The sequence below is a fragment of the Stegostoma tigrinum genome, chromosome 44 (genome assembly GCF_030684315.1).
Source record: "Stegostoma tigrinum isolate sSteTig4 chromosome 44, sSteTig4.hap1, whole genome shotgun sequence".
In the NCBI taxonomy this organism is placed as follows: domain Eukaryota; kingdom Metazoa; phylum Chordata; class Chondrichthyes; order Orectolobiformes; family Stegostomatidae; genus Stegostoma; species Stegostoma tigrinum.
Genome location: NC_081397.1, coordinates 3,425,144 through 3,437,734, shown reverse-complemented (window position 1 = coordinate 3,437,734; position 12,591 = coordinate 3,425,144). Strand labels below are relative to the sequence as shown.

Here is a 12,591-nt window from a genome sequence, read left to right as displayed (position 1 = left end):
GGTTTGTTGCTGACGAATCGGTGGACTGTGTTCACAGGGTAACCATTCTTTCATAGGGTACCCAGTCCGCCGATTCCTCAACAATAAACCCAAACAAACAGACAAAACGGGCTCTGAAACAATAACCACTCTCGTCTACATCAAAGACACTTCTGAAATGACTGCCAGACTACTCAGACTTCTTGGCATCAGGGTAGCCCACAAACCCACCAACACACTAAAACAGCAGCTAATGAACTTAAAAGACCCTATACAGACAACAAACAAAACGAACGTCATCTACAAAATACCTTGCATGATCTGTGACAAACACTACATTGGACAAACAGGCAGAAAGCTAGCCACCAGGATACATGAACATCAACTAGCCACAAAACGACATCACCCACTATCACTGGTATCCTTACATACAGATAAGGAAGGACACCACTTCGATTGGGACAACACATCCATCCTAGGACAAGCCAAACAGAGACACGCATGAGAATTCCTAGAAGCATGGCATTCCAACCGGAACTCCATCAACAAACACATTGATTTGGAGCCAATCTGCCATCCCCTGAGAAAAAGAACAGGAAATGACATCACCAACGCAGGAAATGACATCACCAAACCATGGACCCCTAACCAGACAAATACAAAGTGGTACATAACACCAGCGCTTCGTCGGAGGCTCGCTGATGATGTTACCAAGATTGGTGATGAAACATCTGAAAACTAACCTTCCAGCATAGCGAGAAAACTCACATCCCGAACCTCAACTTGAGCCACAAATCTTCTCAAAACTCACTAACTATATGGTGTCTATAAACGTCAGCCTCGTCTGATTTTCTCTTCCTGTGAGTGAATCTTTTGTGTCCTCTTTCATTTGGCCTGTGCCATTGAGAATGCAAGCAGATTCCACTGAAGGCTGTATTTTATTCTCCTCACTGTCTCACTGTTCCCACGTACACCACTTGTCTCTCCCTCTCCCTCTGTAATAGTTCTTGTGAACTCTAGCCACTCTCTGCACCCACCTTCTAGCTGCAATGTTGTAGAATCACCACAATGGGCATTGCTATTACTGCTCCAGCTCATTCATATTTCCTCACAAAACAGAAACACAGCTGATCGACAGGAATAGCTGGCATGTGAATGAGATATACCATACACCCAAAAGCACATTGCTGTTGAATACTGGGATTAACTTTGTTTTATACGTATATAATACAAGCGGGACAAATCACATGCAGTTATTCATGCAACTCATTTCAGTGAATACACTGTGCAAAGAAATGATATCTCTGCTGTGCAAAAAATTCCACCAGCACAACACTGGAGAGAGAGCATTTGAAAATGAGACAGAAATTGCAGATATTAATGATCAAGATTGGGGAAAATTAACATGGCATGCCCTCAAACTCGTAAACCAATTCACAAATGGGATTTTTCATTCAGGCAATTAAACCTGTCTCCCTCATTCTTTAATGGTCAAGCTTCCATTGGAGTTTGTTCCACTCTCTGGGTCACCCACAATGTGAAACTGCCTTTCCCTTCCCAGTTTGGCCTCATTCTTTCCTTTACCACGGGGATGCAACTGTTTCTTTTTAGTGTGTGTTTGATTTTTGGTGGACATAGTACCAGGTCGGCCAGCTGAACCTCTCAGAATATGAGTTCCCTGATTGGGCCTGATTAACAGCCCAAATTAGGGAGCCCTGGCTTACAGATTAGAATTGTGAGTGTCAGAGATGCTGACATTCTGGTAGCTGCCTTTGAATGAGGCAATGTCAAAGTCAAGGACTGTCCATGTGTAAATAAAGGGTGACTTGGAGATGGATACCAGCCTCAGTGTAGTCATTTCACATACATTTCCAGCATTGGGTTTGAAATGTTACTGTATACCCTTCCCATTGGGAGCGCGACGCTGTCAGCAGGTCAGAAGTGAGGGAGCCATTCACTGTCAGCAGGTTAGGACTGATCTACTGTGTCCCTGTCAGTGGGACTGGATTGATGTAGCCCATCACTGTGATCAGGTCAGTCCTGAGGGAGAAGTTCACTGTTCGCCAGACACTACTGAGGGAGCATGTCGCTGTCAGAATGTCAGGACTAAGGGAGCTCGTCACTGTCAGAGGGTGAGGACTGAGGGAGCATGTTGCTGTCAGAGGGTCAGGACAGATGGAGCGTGTAGCTGTGAACGGGTCTGTATTGAGGGAAAAGGTTGCTGTCAGGCATTCAGGACTGAGGGAGAGCATTGCTCTGAGTGGTTCAGGACAGAGTGAGCGTGTTGCTGTCAGCGGGGCAGGACTGAGGGAGCGCATTGCTGTCAGCAGGTCAGGATTGATGGAGTGCATTGGTCTCGGTGGGTTGGGAGTGAGGAAGCGCATGATTGTTAGTGAGTCAGGATGGAGGGAGAGAGTCGCTGTCAGCGCGCCAGGAATGAGGGGGCGCGTCGCTGTCAAGGGTGAGGACTGAAGGTGCGCATCACTGTCAACGAGTAAGGACTGACACAGCAGGTTGCTGTCAACAGCTCCAGACTGAGGGAGCAAATCACTGTCAGCGGTTCAGGACTGATGAGCCACGTCACTATCAATGGTTCAGGACTGAGGGAGCATATCGCTGTCAGCGGATCAGGAGTGTCGGAGTGCGTAGCTGTGATCGGGTATGTATTGTGGTTGACAAAGGTTGTTGTAGCCATTCAGGACTGAGGGACCATGTTGCTGTCAGCGGGACAGGATTGAGGGAGCCCATGGCTGTCCGCAGGACAGACTGAGGGAGAACGTCACTGTTAGTGGGTCAGGACTGAGGGAGTGCGTTGCTGTCAGCTGGTCAGGACTGATACAGTGCCTTGCTGTCAATGAGTCAGGACTGAGGGAGCGTGTCACTGTCAGTTGATCAGGACTGAGGGCGCAGATCAGGACTGAGGGAGCGTGTCACTGTCAGCGGATCAGGATTGAGGGAGCAGATCAGGACCGAGGGAGCATGTTGCTGTCAGAGGGTCAGGACTGATGGAGGGCGAGGCTGTGAGCGGGTCTGTATTGAGGGGAAAGGTTGTTTTCAGCCATTCAGGACTGAGGGAGATCGTTGCTGTGAGCGGGTCAGGGCTGAATGAGTGCTTCCTTGCCAATGGGGCAGGACTGAGGGAGCACATCACTGTCACCTGATCAGAATTGAGGGAGTGTGTCTCTGTCAGCAGGTCAGGATTAAAGAGCTCGTCTCTATTCGCGGGTCAGGACTGAGGGAGCATGTCACTGTTATTGAGTCAGGACTGAGGGAGCGCGTCACTGTCAATGGATCAGGAGTGCGGAATCATGTCTCCATCAGTGGGTCGTGGCTGATATAGCGCTTCGCTGCCCACGGGTCAGGACTGAGGGATCGTGTCGCGGCCAGTGGGTCAGAATTGAGGGAGGGAGTCGCTCTGAGCAATTCAAGACTGAATGAGCGCATTGCTGTCAGTGGGTAAGGACTGAGGGAACGCGTCACTGTTAATGGGGCAGGACTGAGGGAGAATGTCACTGACAGCAGGGCAGGACAGAGGGAGCATGTCACTGTCAGCAGGGTGAGGACTAAGGGAGCATGTCGCTGTTATTGAGTCAGGTCTGAGTGAGCACGCCCGTGTCTGAGGGTCAGGAATGAGGGAGTGCTTTGCTGTCATTGGATCAGGAATGCGAATCGTGTCTCTATCAGTGCGTCATGACTGATATAGTGCTTCACTGCCCATGGGTCAGGACTGAGGGATCATGTCGCTGTAAGCGGGTCAGGAGTTAGGGAGTGCGTAGCTGTCAGCGGGTCAGCACTGAGGGAGCGCATTGCTCTCAGTGGGTCTGGAGAGAGGGTGCATGTTGCTGTCAGCATGTCAGGGTTGTGGGAACGTGTCGCTGTCAACGGGTTAGGACTGAGAGAGCATGTAGCTGTCAGCCGGTCAGGACAAAAGGAGCATGTCACTGTCAGCGGGTCAGGACTGAGGGAGCACATTGCTGTCAATGGTTCAGTACTGATGACGTGCTTTGCTGTCAGTGGGTCTGGACTGAAGAAGCGGGTCACTGTCAGTGGGTCAGGACTGAGGGATCCTGTCACTGTCAGTGGGTCAGGCCTGAGGGAGTGGATCATTACTGAGGGACCGTGTCACTGTCAGTGGCTCAGGAATGAGTGAGCTTGTCGCTGTCAGTGGGTCAGGACTGAACGAGTGTGTCGATGTCAATGGGTCAGGACTGAGGGTGCCCGACACTGTCAGTGGGTCAGGAATGAGCGAGCTTGTAGCTGACAGTGGATCAGGACTGAGGGAGCGCATCGATGCTCACAGTTCAGGACTGAGGGTGCTTGTTGCTGTCAGTACTTCAGGGCTGAGGGAGTGTGTCACTGTCAACGGGTCAGCGCTGAGGGAGCACATTGTTGTCAGTGGGTCAGGGCTGAGGGAACGTGTCACATGGCAGCATTTCAGGGCTGAGGGAACGTGTCACTGTAAACTGGTCAGGACTGAGAAACCGCGTCGCTGTCAGTGAGTCTGGACTGAGGGAACACGTCGGAGTCATTGGGTCATGACTGATGCAGCATGTCGCTGTCAGAGGGTGAGGAATGAGGAATCGCGTCACTGTCAGCAAGCCAGGAATGATGGAGGGCGTCGCTGTCAGCAGTATGTGCGAAGTGATGTATCATGCCGCTGTCAAAGGGTCATTACTGAGGGAGAGAGTCACTGTCAGTGGTTCAGCACTGATTTAGCGCTTTGCTGTCAGTGGGTCAGGAGTGTGGGAATTTGTCACAGCGCAGTATTTCAGGTCTGAGGGAGAGTGTCGCTGTCAGCGGGTCAGGAGTGAGCGAGTATGTCGCTGTCAGTGGGTCATGACTGAATGAGAGAATCACTGTCACAGGTTCAGGACTGACAGAGCATGTCCTTGTCAATGGGGCTGGACTGAGGGAGTATGTCGCTGTCAATGGTCCGGACTGAAGGAGCATGTCACTGTCAGTAGTTCAGTACTGATGTACATCTTCCCTGTCAGTCGGGTAGGACTGAGGAGCGCGTTTCTGTCAATGAGTCATGAGTGAGAGTGCATGTCGTTATCAACCGGACAGGACTGAGGGTGGGCGTTGCTGTCAGCGGGTTAGGGCTGAGGGAGGGCATCACTGTCAGTGAGTTAGGGCTGAGGGAGCGCATCACTATCAGTGGGTTAGGGCTGGAGGAGCACATCGCTGTCAGTGGGTTAGGGCTGAGGGAGCACATCGCTGTCAGTGAGTTAGGGCTGAGGGAGCGCATCGCTGTCAGTGGGTTCGGGCTGAGGGAGCACATCACTGTCAGTGGGTTAGGGCTGAGGGAGCACATCACTGTCAGTGGGTTAGGGCTGAGGGAGCACATCACTGTCAGTGGGTTAGGGCTGAGGGAGCACATCACTGTCAGTGGGTTAGGGCTGAGGGAGCGCATCACTGTCAGTGGGTTAGGGCTGTGGGAGCACATCACTGTCAGTGGATTAGGGCTGAGGGAGCACATCACTGTCAGTGGGTTAGGGCTGAGGGAGGACATCACTGTCAGTGGGTTACGACTGGGGGAGTACATCTCTGGCAATGGGTCAAACCTGAGGGAGCGCGTGGCTGTCAGTGGGTCAGGCCTGAGGTAACGTGTCACTGTCGTCGGATGCGGACTGAACATAGAACCGAGCGCAATACAGCACAGAACAGGCCCTTTGTCCCTCGATGTTGCGCCAGGCTGTGAACTAATCTAAACCCCTTCCCCTACACTATCCCATCATTATTCATATGCTTATGCAAGGACTGTTTAAATGCCCCTAATGTGGCTGAGTTAACTAATTGGCAGGCAGGGTGTTCCACGCCCTTACCACTCTCTGAGTAAAAAACCTACCTCTGACATCTGTCTTAAATCTATAACCTCTCAATTTGTAGCTATGCCCCCTCGTACATGCTGATGTCATCATCCTCGGAAAAAAAAAGACTCTCACTGTTACCCTATGTAATCCTCTGATCATCTTGTATGTCTCTATTAAACCCCCTCTTCACATTCTTCTCTCGGATAAGAACAGACCGAAGCCCCTCAGCCTTTCTTCATAGGGTCTGCATTCCAGACCAGGCAACATCCTGGTAAATCTCCTCTGCACATTTCCCAATGCTTCCACATCCCTCTTGGAATGGGAAGGACCAGAACTGCATGCAATATTCCAAATGAGGCCGCACTAGTGTTTTGTGCAGTTGCAGCACGACATCATGGCACCGGAACTCAATCCCTCTACCTATGAAACCTCACACACCATAAACCTTCTTAACAGCACTATTAACCTGGGTGACAACTTTCAGGGATCTATGTACATGGACACCAAGATCCCACTGCACATCCGCACAACCAAGAGTCTTTCCATTGATCCGCTATTCTACCTTCCTATTATTCCTCCCAAAGTGAGTCACCTCACATTTATCTTCATTGAACTCCATTTGCCACCTTTCAGCCCAATTATGCAGTTTATCCAAGTCTCCCTGCAACCTGCAACATTCTTACACACTGTTCACCACTCCACCGACTTTTGTGTCACCTACAAGCTTACTAACCCATCCAGCTATGCCTGCGTCCAAGTCATTTATGAAAATGACAAACAGCAGTGGTCCTAAGACAGATCCTTGAGGCACACCACTCGTAACTGAACTCCAGGGTGAATATTTTCCATCAACCACCACTCGTTGCCTTCTTACAGAAAGCCAGTTTCTAATCCAAACTGCTAAATTTCCCTCAATCCCATGCCTCCATATTTTCTCCAATGAACTACCATGTGGAACCTTATCAAAGGCTTTAGTGAAGTCCATGTACACCATGTCAACTGCCCTACCCTCAGCACATTCTTGGCAACCTTGTCAAAAAACTCAATGAGTTCTGTGAAACACAACCTGCCCTTGTTGAATCCATGTTGACGATCTCCAATCAAATTGTTGCTTGCTAGAAGATTATGAATCCTACCTCTTGTAATTTTTTTCCAAAACCTTTCCGACAACAGACGTAAGGCTCACTGGTCTGTAATTACCTGGGTCATTCCTACTGCCCTTCTTGAAAAAGGGCACAACATTTGCAAAAAATCCCATCTGGCCCAGGGGATTTATCTACCTTCACACCTTCTAGAATTGATAACACCTCCTCCTTACTAAGATCAGTCCTTTCAATTCTAATAGCCCGTAATTCAGTCTTCTCCTCTGTAATATTCTCCTGTTCATCAGTGAAAACAGATGAAAAATATTAGCACCTCTCCGATCTCCACAGGGTCCACACACAACTACGCCATTTCTGTCTTTGACTGGCCCTATTCCTACCCTAGTCATCCTCTTATTCCTCACATACCTATAGAAAGCTTTAGGGCTCTCCTTTATTCAACCTGCCAATGTCTGCTCATGTACCCCCCTTGCTCTTTTAACTCTCTCTTTAAATTCTTCCGAGCTAATCTGTAACTCTCTATCGCCTCATCTGAACCATCTCATCTCATCGTCACATAAGCGTCCCTCTTCCACTTAACAAGAGATGCAATTGCTTGAGGAAACCACGGTTCCATTCCCTTATCGATCCCTCCCTGCCTGACAGGGACATACCTATCAAGGACACGCAATATCTGTTTCTTAAACCAGCTACACATTTCACTTGTCCCCATCCCCTGCACTTTGCTACCCCATTCTATGCCTCTTAAGTCTTGACCAATTATCATTGCCCTTCCCCCATCTATAACTCTTGCCCTGTGGCATGTTCCTCTCCCTTTCCATCGCTAAACTAAACGTAACCGAATTATGGCCACTCTCTCCAAAGTGCTCACCTACACATAATCAAACACCGGGCCTGGTTCATTACCAAGTACCAGATCAAGTGTGGCCTCCCGTCTTGTCGCCTTTCGACATACTGAGCCAGGAAACCCTCCTGCACACATTGGACACAAACCGTTCCATCCCATGTACTGGAGTTATAGCATTTCCAGTCAATGTTGGGGAAGTTAAAGTCTCCCAGCTCCTTTCAGCCCTGCCCAGAATCGCTTTGCCAATCCTCTCCTCCACATCCCTGGAAATTTGCGGAGGCCTATAAAAACACTCCCAGCTGTGTGACCTCTCCTCTCCTGTTTCTGACCTCAGCCCATACCACCTCAGTAGACGAGTCCTCGTCAAAAGTTCTTTTTACCCATTATACATCTGCACATGGTCATATGCAGAATTCAATGGTGAGGGTAGGTTTTCGGGAATCACAAATTTAAATTTGAAAAAGAAAATGACATTTTTTCCAGTGAAACTCTGGACCATTACAAGTCAGAGGACAAAGGTTTAGTCTGTGTGGAGGTTGCACATTCTTCAGAAAACAGAGATAGGATGAAATGATTGCTGTACAACAGACGATCAAAATTTGATATGGCTGCTTTCCCCATTCGCTGTGACAAAGAATCCTCTGTTTCTGGCATTGTAATTGGGAATTTCAAAGGGAGTTAGCTCAGGTGACGTAACCTGTTTGTTCAACCTGAAAGAATGAGATCTTCTGCAAATCAAAGTCCCAATGGTATTCTAGTTTCTGAATAAAAGTACCTGAGGATTCACTGCCCTGGAGTTTCACAGGGAGAGATTCTCTGGAGCAGAAAGGGGTCAATTATTTCTCTCACAGCATGCATCGACCAATAGAAAGGGTAACGAAAGTATATTACACAGTGCTTGCTGCAATTGGTGTTCCAGGTAATTTATACAAGTAAGCTTAACATTTTAAATCTGTGTGTGATAGATTTTCTGGATTTGTCTCTGTGCATAACATCTAGTTCCTCATCTGCCCTCCCTGACAGGGCAATGGCAGTTTTCTTGTTGTGCGCAGCTTTGATTTCAGCTTCCATCATATATAATATCTTATCCTTCAGCGTCCTCACCAAATACAGGAAAAGGAACCAGTGAAGACACATTCATCACTGTTTTTCTTTCCTCATCTTTATTCACTGGACCATCCACTCCATTTCAAGTTTGTAACTTACGATTACTAAATGAGAGTGTATTTTGGTCCCTTCAATGCAGCATTGAAACAGCAAGAACCTGATGCCCTGAAAGTTATCACCCTCTCTTTACTATTAACCTGTGAGCAAAAACATTAATGTAATTTTCTCTCCACAAATGTTTCTTAAGCAGCGAGCTGCTCCAACAATTTCGGTTTTATTTTTTATTTCTCCGACACATTGCTCGAGCAGTGATTTGCTTGTGTATCTTATAATTAAGTTACTGTAGTCAGTGTCCATTGTAATAACATTTTGCATTGATGATTTTTGCAAAAGGGCTTGATCATACTATCCCCTGTGAGACTTTACATCTGCAATCACAACTGCAATAATGTCAGCATTTAATTCTGCTTACATGTTATAATTTCAATCCTCAAGCTGTTAAAATATTTACATTTTAATATTTACAAAGGACTGTAAATATTTTATTGAAACAGCCATTTATTTTCTCATTATTCTCACAGTGAGATTAAAATCATCACGCTGACACCACCACATATTGAAAGTCAAGTACTGACTGAAAATAAATGCTGTTCCATTCCATAATATACACGGTCCACGAGTGAATAATAATGAAATGACATTCATGTTCCCCAGTGTTGCCGCCTGGCCGATAGAACTTTCCTGAAATTTTCTGCTGCCCATTTAAATTTGGGCCATCTGCAGTGTTCAGATGATTGCAGAGGTCAAATATTTCATGTTATTATCAGTTACTACTTCCACAGATATCGTTGTCAGAAAGTTTTCTCAATATTTCAGCATTGATTTAGGGATGTGTGGCCAATGCTGACGAGACCTTACAAAGGGAGACGTGAGATTCTCTCTTGAACCACAGCAGCAAGAGTGCTTCAGCCACACCCAAAGTGTTTCGGAAAGATGCTTCAGAAAGTAAATCGCTTGACAATGATGGAATGTTTCGGACGTTGCTTTAGTTGGGAAAAGGTTTCATGGTTTTGCCGAGCTTCTGTTATCTGTGCATATTCAAGTATTATGGAAAACATGTTTCAAACCTGCTGTAGAAGAAGTGAATTTTATTGATGTTAATCAATGCTGTCGTTGTAGTGGTGGCAAAGTGAGAGAATGCTTATCCTGGTCGATGTACTGTCTCCTTTAGTGGGCTGCTTCTTTCTATCATGTGTGGAGTTTTCTGATATTTATTGGAGCTTCACTCATCCAAGGAAGTGGGCAGAATGCTATCACAGACATGACTTGGAGCAACAAAACAATGTTTGTAATTTAGTGTGACAGGCCTTGCATCCCACTCGCAGATCTGCCTGCATACGACAGCATTTTTTTGTCTTGAACATTCTGCTTCTTTTTACTAATGAAAAAGACAGCAATTCCAGTGTTCGATTCCTGGTCTATAATTCAAGCTGGATATGATGAGAGTATTCCCTGCATCTGTGTAGGGTGCATTGACAGTGTAATCTAAAAGCCCAAGTTTCACTTTGTGCTGCACTGTGCTTTCTTTTATTTGCCCCTGGCATTATCCCCTCCCCAGTGACAGATGGATTTCGGATTAATAGCGCAGTCGAGGTCACACAGGATGGGTGAGTGCCGTTTGGAGCAAGCTGTTCAGGCTGAATGGCATGCTTCAGTTCTGATGTTTTTTTTTAATTTCCGGAATTCGCGATCATGTTGAACATTTCTGGTGGCAGAATCTTCCTATTCAGAAAACTGGCTGTCCAATGGCTCAGATGGACTTTGAAGCATTGCCTCAGGCCTCCAAACGTTTTCAGCAGCGGGCCCAGGCCCACTCTAACCCTGACTGGCCTACAAGCAGTCCAGTGAAGGCATCTCTTATTCAGTGCTCATCACTCTTCAGTACTGGGCTTTCTTGAGAGTGGGGAAAATCAGCTAAGTAGTCGGTAAACTAGAAACTCAACAGAAATTATTTTTGCCAGCCTTATTACAACAGTTGACATTCTGATGTCACTTGGAGCTTTCTGTTGCTGGCTTCACGAAACTGCCAAACAGTATGTAAGATGTGAATCATGGATGTGGGCACGACATGAAGCTGTTGAGATTTTGATTGACATGATGACATTGTTTTTAAAACTCTGGAATTTACATTCCGAACCAGGTAGATCTCACCCACTCGAAGACCATTGTGACCAACAATTTTCTTGCTCTTTCCTCATCCATGTCTTGCAGTTAATCTGGGTGCCATCGTGATCCTTTCCCGAGGAAACTGCGGTCTCTCGACTTGCACGACTTGTTACCTGTTGGCTATGACAGCGGCGGATCTAATGGTCATCATCACTGACATCATATTGAGACACTTCGGTTATTTTTATTATCCATTATCCTTCCTGGACATCACTCCTGTGTGCAGCATGACATACTTCCTGGCTCGTGAAGCAGTAGACTGTTCCGTCTGGTTCACCGTCACCTTTACCATTAATCGATTTATGGCCATTTGTTGCCAGAAACTGAAGACCAAGTATTGCACGAAGTCCACTGCAGTTGTGGTTCTCTCAATAACCTGCAGTCTTCTCTTTTTGAAGAATATTCCCTTCTACTTTGTGTATGAACCTCGTTGGATTGTTGAAAATGTGCCATGGAAATGTGCCACAAAAGCAAACTTTTATGTTGATCCTGGATGGTTGGTCTTTAACTGGCTCGATTCAATTTTAACACCATTTCTCCCATTTGTTCTCATTCTATTCCTTAACACTCTTACAGTGAGACATATTTTATTTGCAAGTCGGGCTCGCAAGGAACTGAAGGGGCAGAGCAAGAGCGGGTGCCTCAGAGACCCAGAGTTGGAGAGCAGAAGGAGATCTGTGGTTTTACTCTTCACCATATCTGGCAGCTTCATACTGCTGTGGCTGACCAATGTTATCGATTTCACTATTGTCATGTTCACAGATTTGGGTTCGGGTGATTTTTGGTATGTATTTTCAGAAGTCGGCTGGAAGCTGCGGAACTTAAATTGCTGCACAAATACAGTTATATATGGGGTGACTCAGTCACAGTTCAGAAAACAGGTCAAAAGTGCAGTGAAGTATCCTCTCACAGCAATTATTCGATTAATCAATAAAGACAAGACATTGTAAATAGCTAGCTACCTGCCCCTGTGTTTCCACTCCATCAGCCAATCGAAGTAAGGACTGGTTTTAGGCCTAAATAATGCATCCAGAATGAAGAGAGGGAAAGTGATGGTGGGAATGGTCTGTGATCTGGGTGGGGGTGGTGGCGTGCTGAATGGGCCACTGGGATGGAGAACAGCAGCAAATCAGCGACAGCCACTTCCACTCAGCCGATTTGACACTCCACACCTTACCTCTGCCCAAACAAAACAAAATAAAGATGACACGTTTGTGTTCACTGACTTTGTAGGCCTGCCATTCCCAACCAATGCCGCCTCTGATGGAAAGAGAAAATACTTTGGAGAAGTGTTCTTGGTCTGATAACGTGAGGTACTAGAGCTTGTGCTATGATTCAGAAAGTGGTCATGCCTGAGGGACAATCCTGCAGTTGTTGTACATTAACCCATATCCTGGGCACCATTGTCCTGGGTGGGAGGTTTGCTAGAGCTATTCAGGAGAGTTTAAAGTAGTTTGACAGTGGGATGGGAACCGGAGTTACGGATCAGAAGATGGGGTGATCAGTGTACAGACAG

General features: G+C 46.8%; 1 protein-coding gene and 1 pseudogene across 1 annotated transcript; one reads left to right on the top strand and one right to left on the bottom strand.

The window, feature by feature from the left end:
- The window catches only part of LOC132206921 (uncharacterized), a 1,098,881-nt pseudogene that overhangs the window by 275,701 nt on the left and 810,589 nt on the right, over positions 1-12,591 (bottom strand).
- On the top strand, positions 8,551-12,037 carry LOC132206918 (probable G-protein coupled receptor 139). Its single transcript, XM_059642015.1, has 2 exons — positions 8,551-8,661; positions 11,121-12,037. Exons 1-2 carry the CDS (start codon positions 8,595-8,597, stop codon positions 12,023-12,025), a joined length of 972 nt encoding a protein of 323 aa, XP_059497998.1. The 5' UTR covers positions 8,551-8,594; the 3' UTR covers positions 12,026-12,037.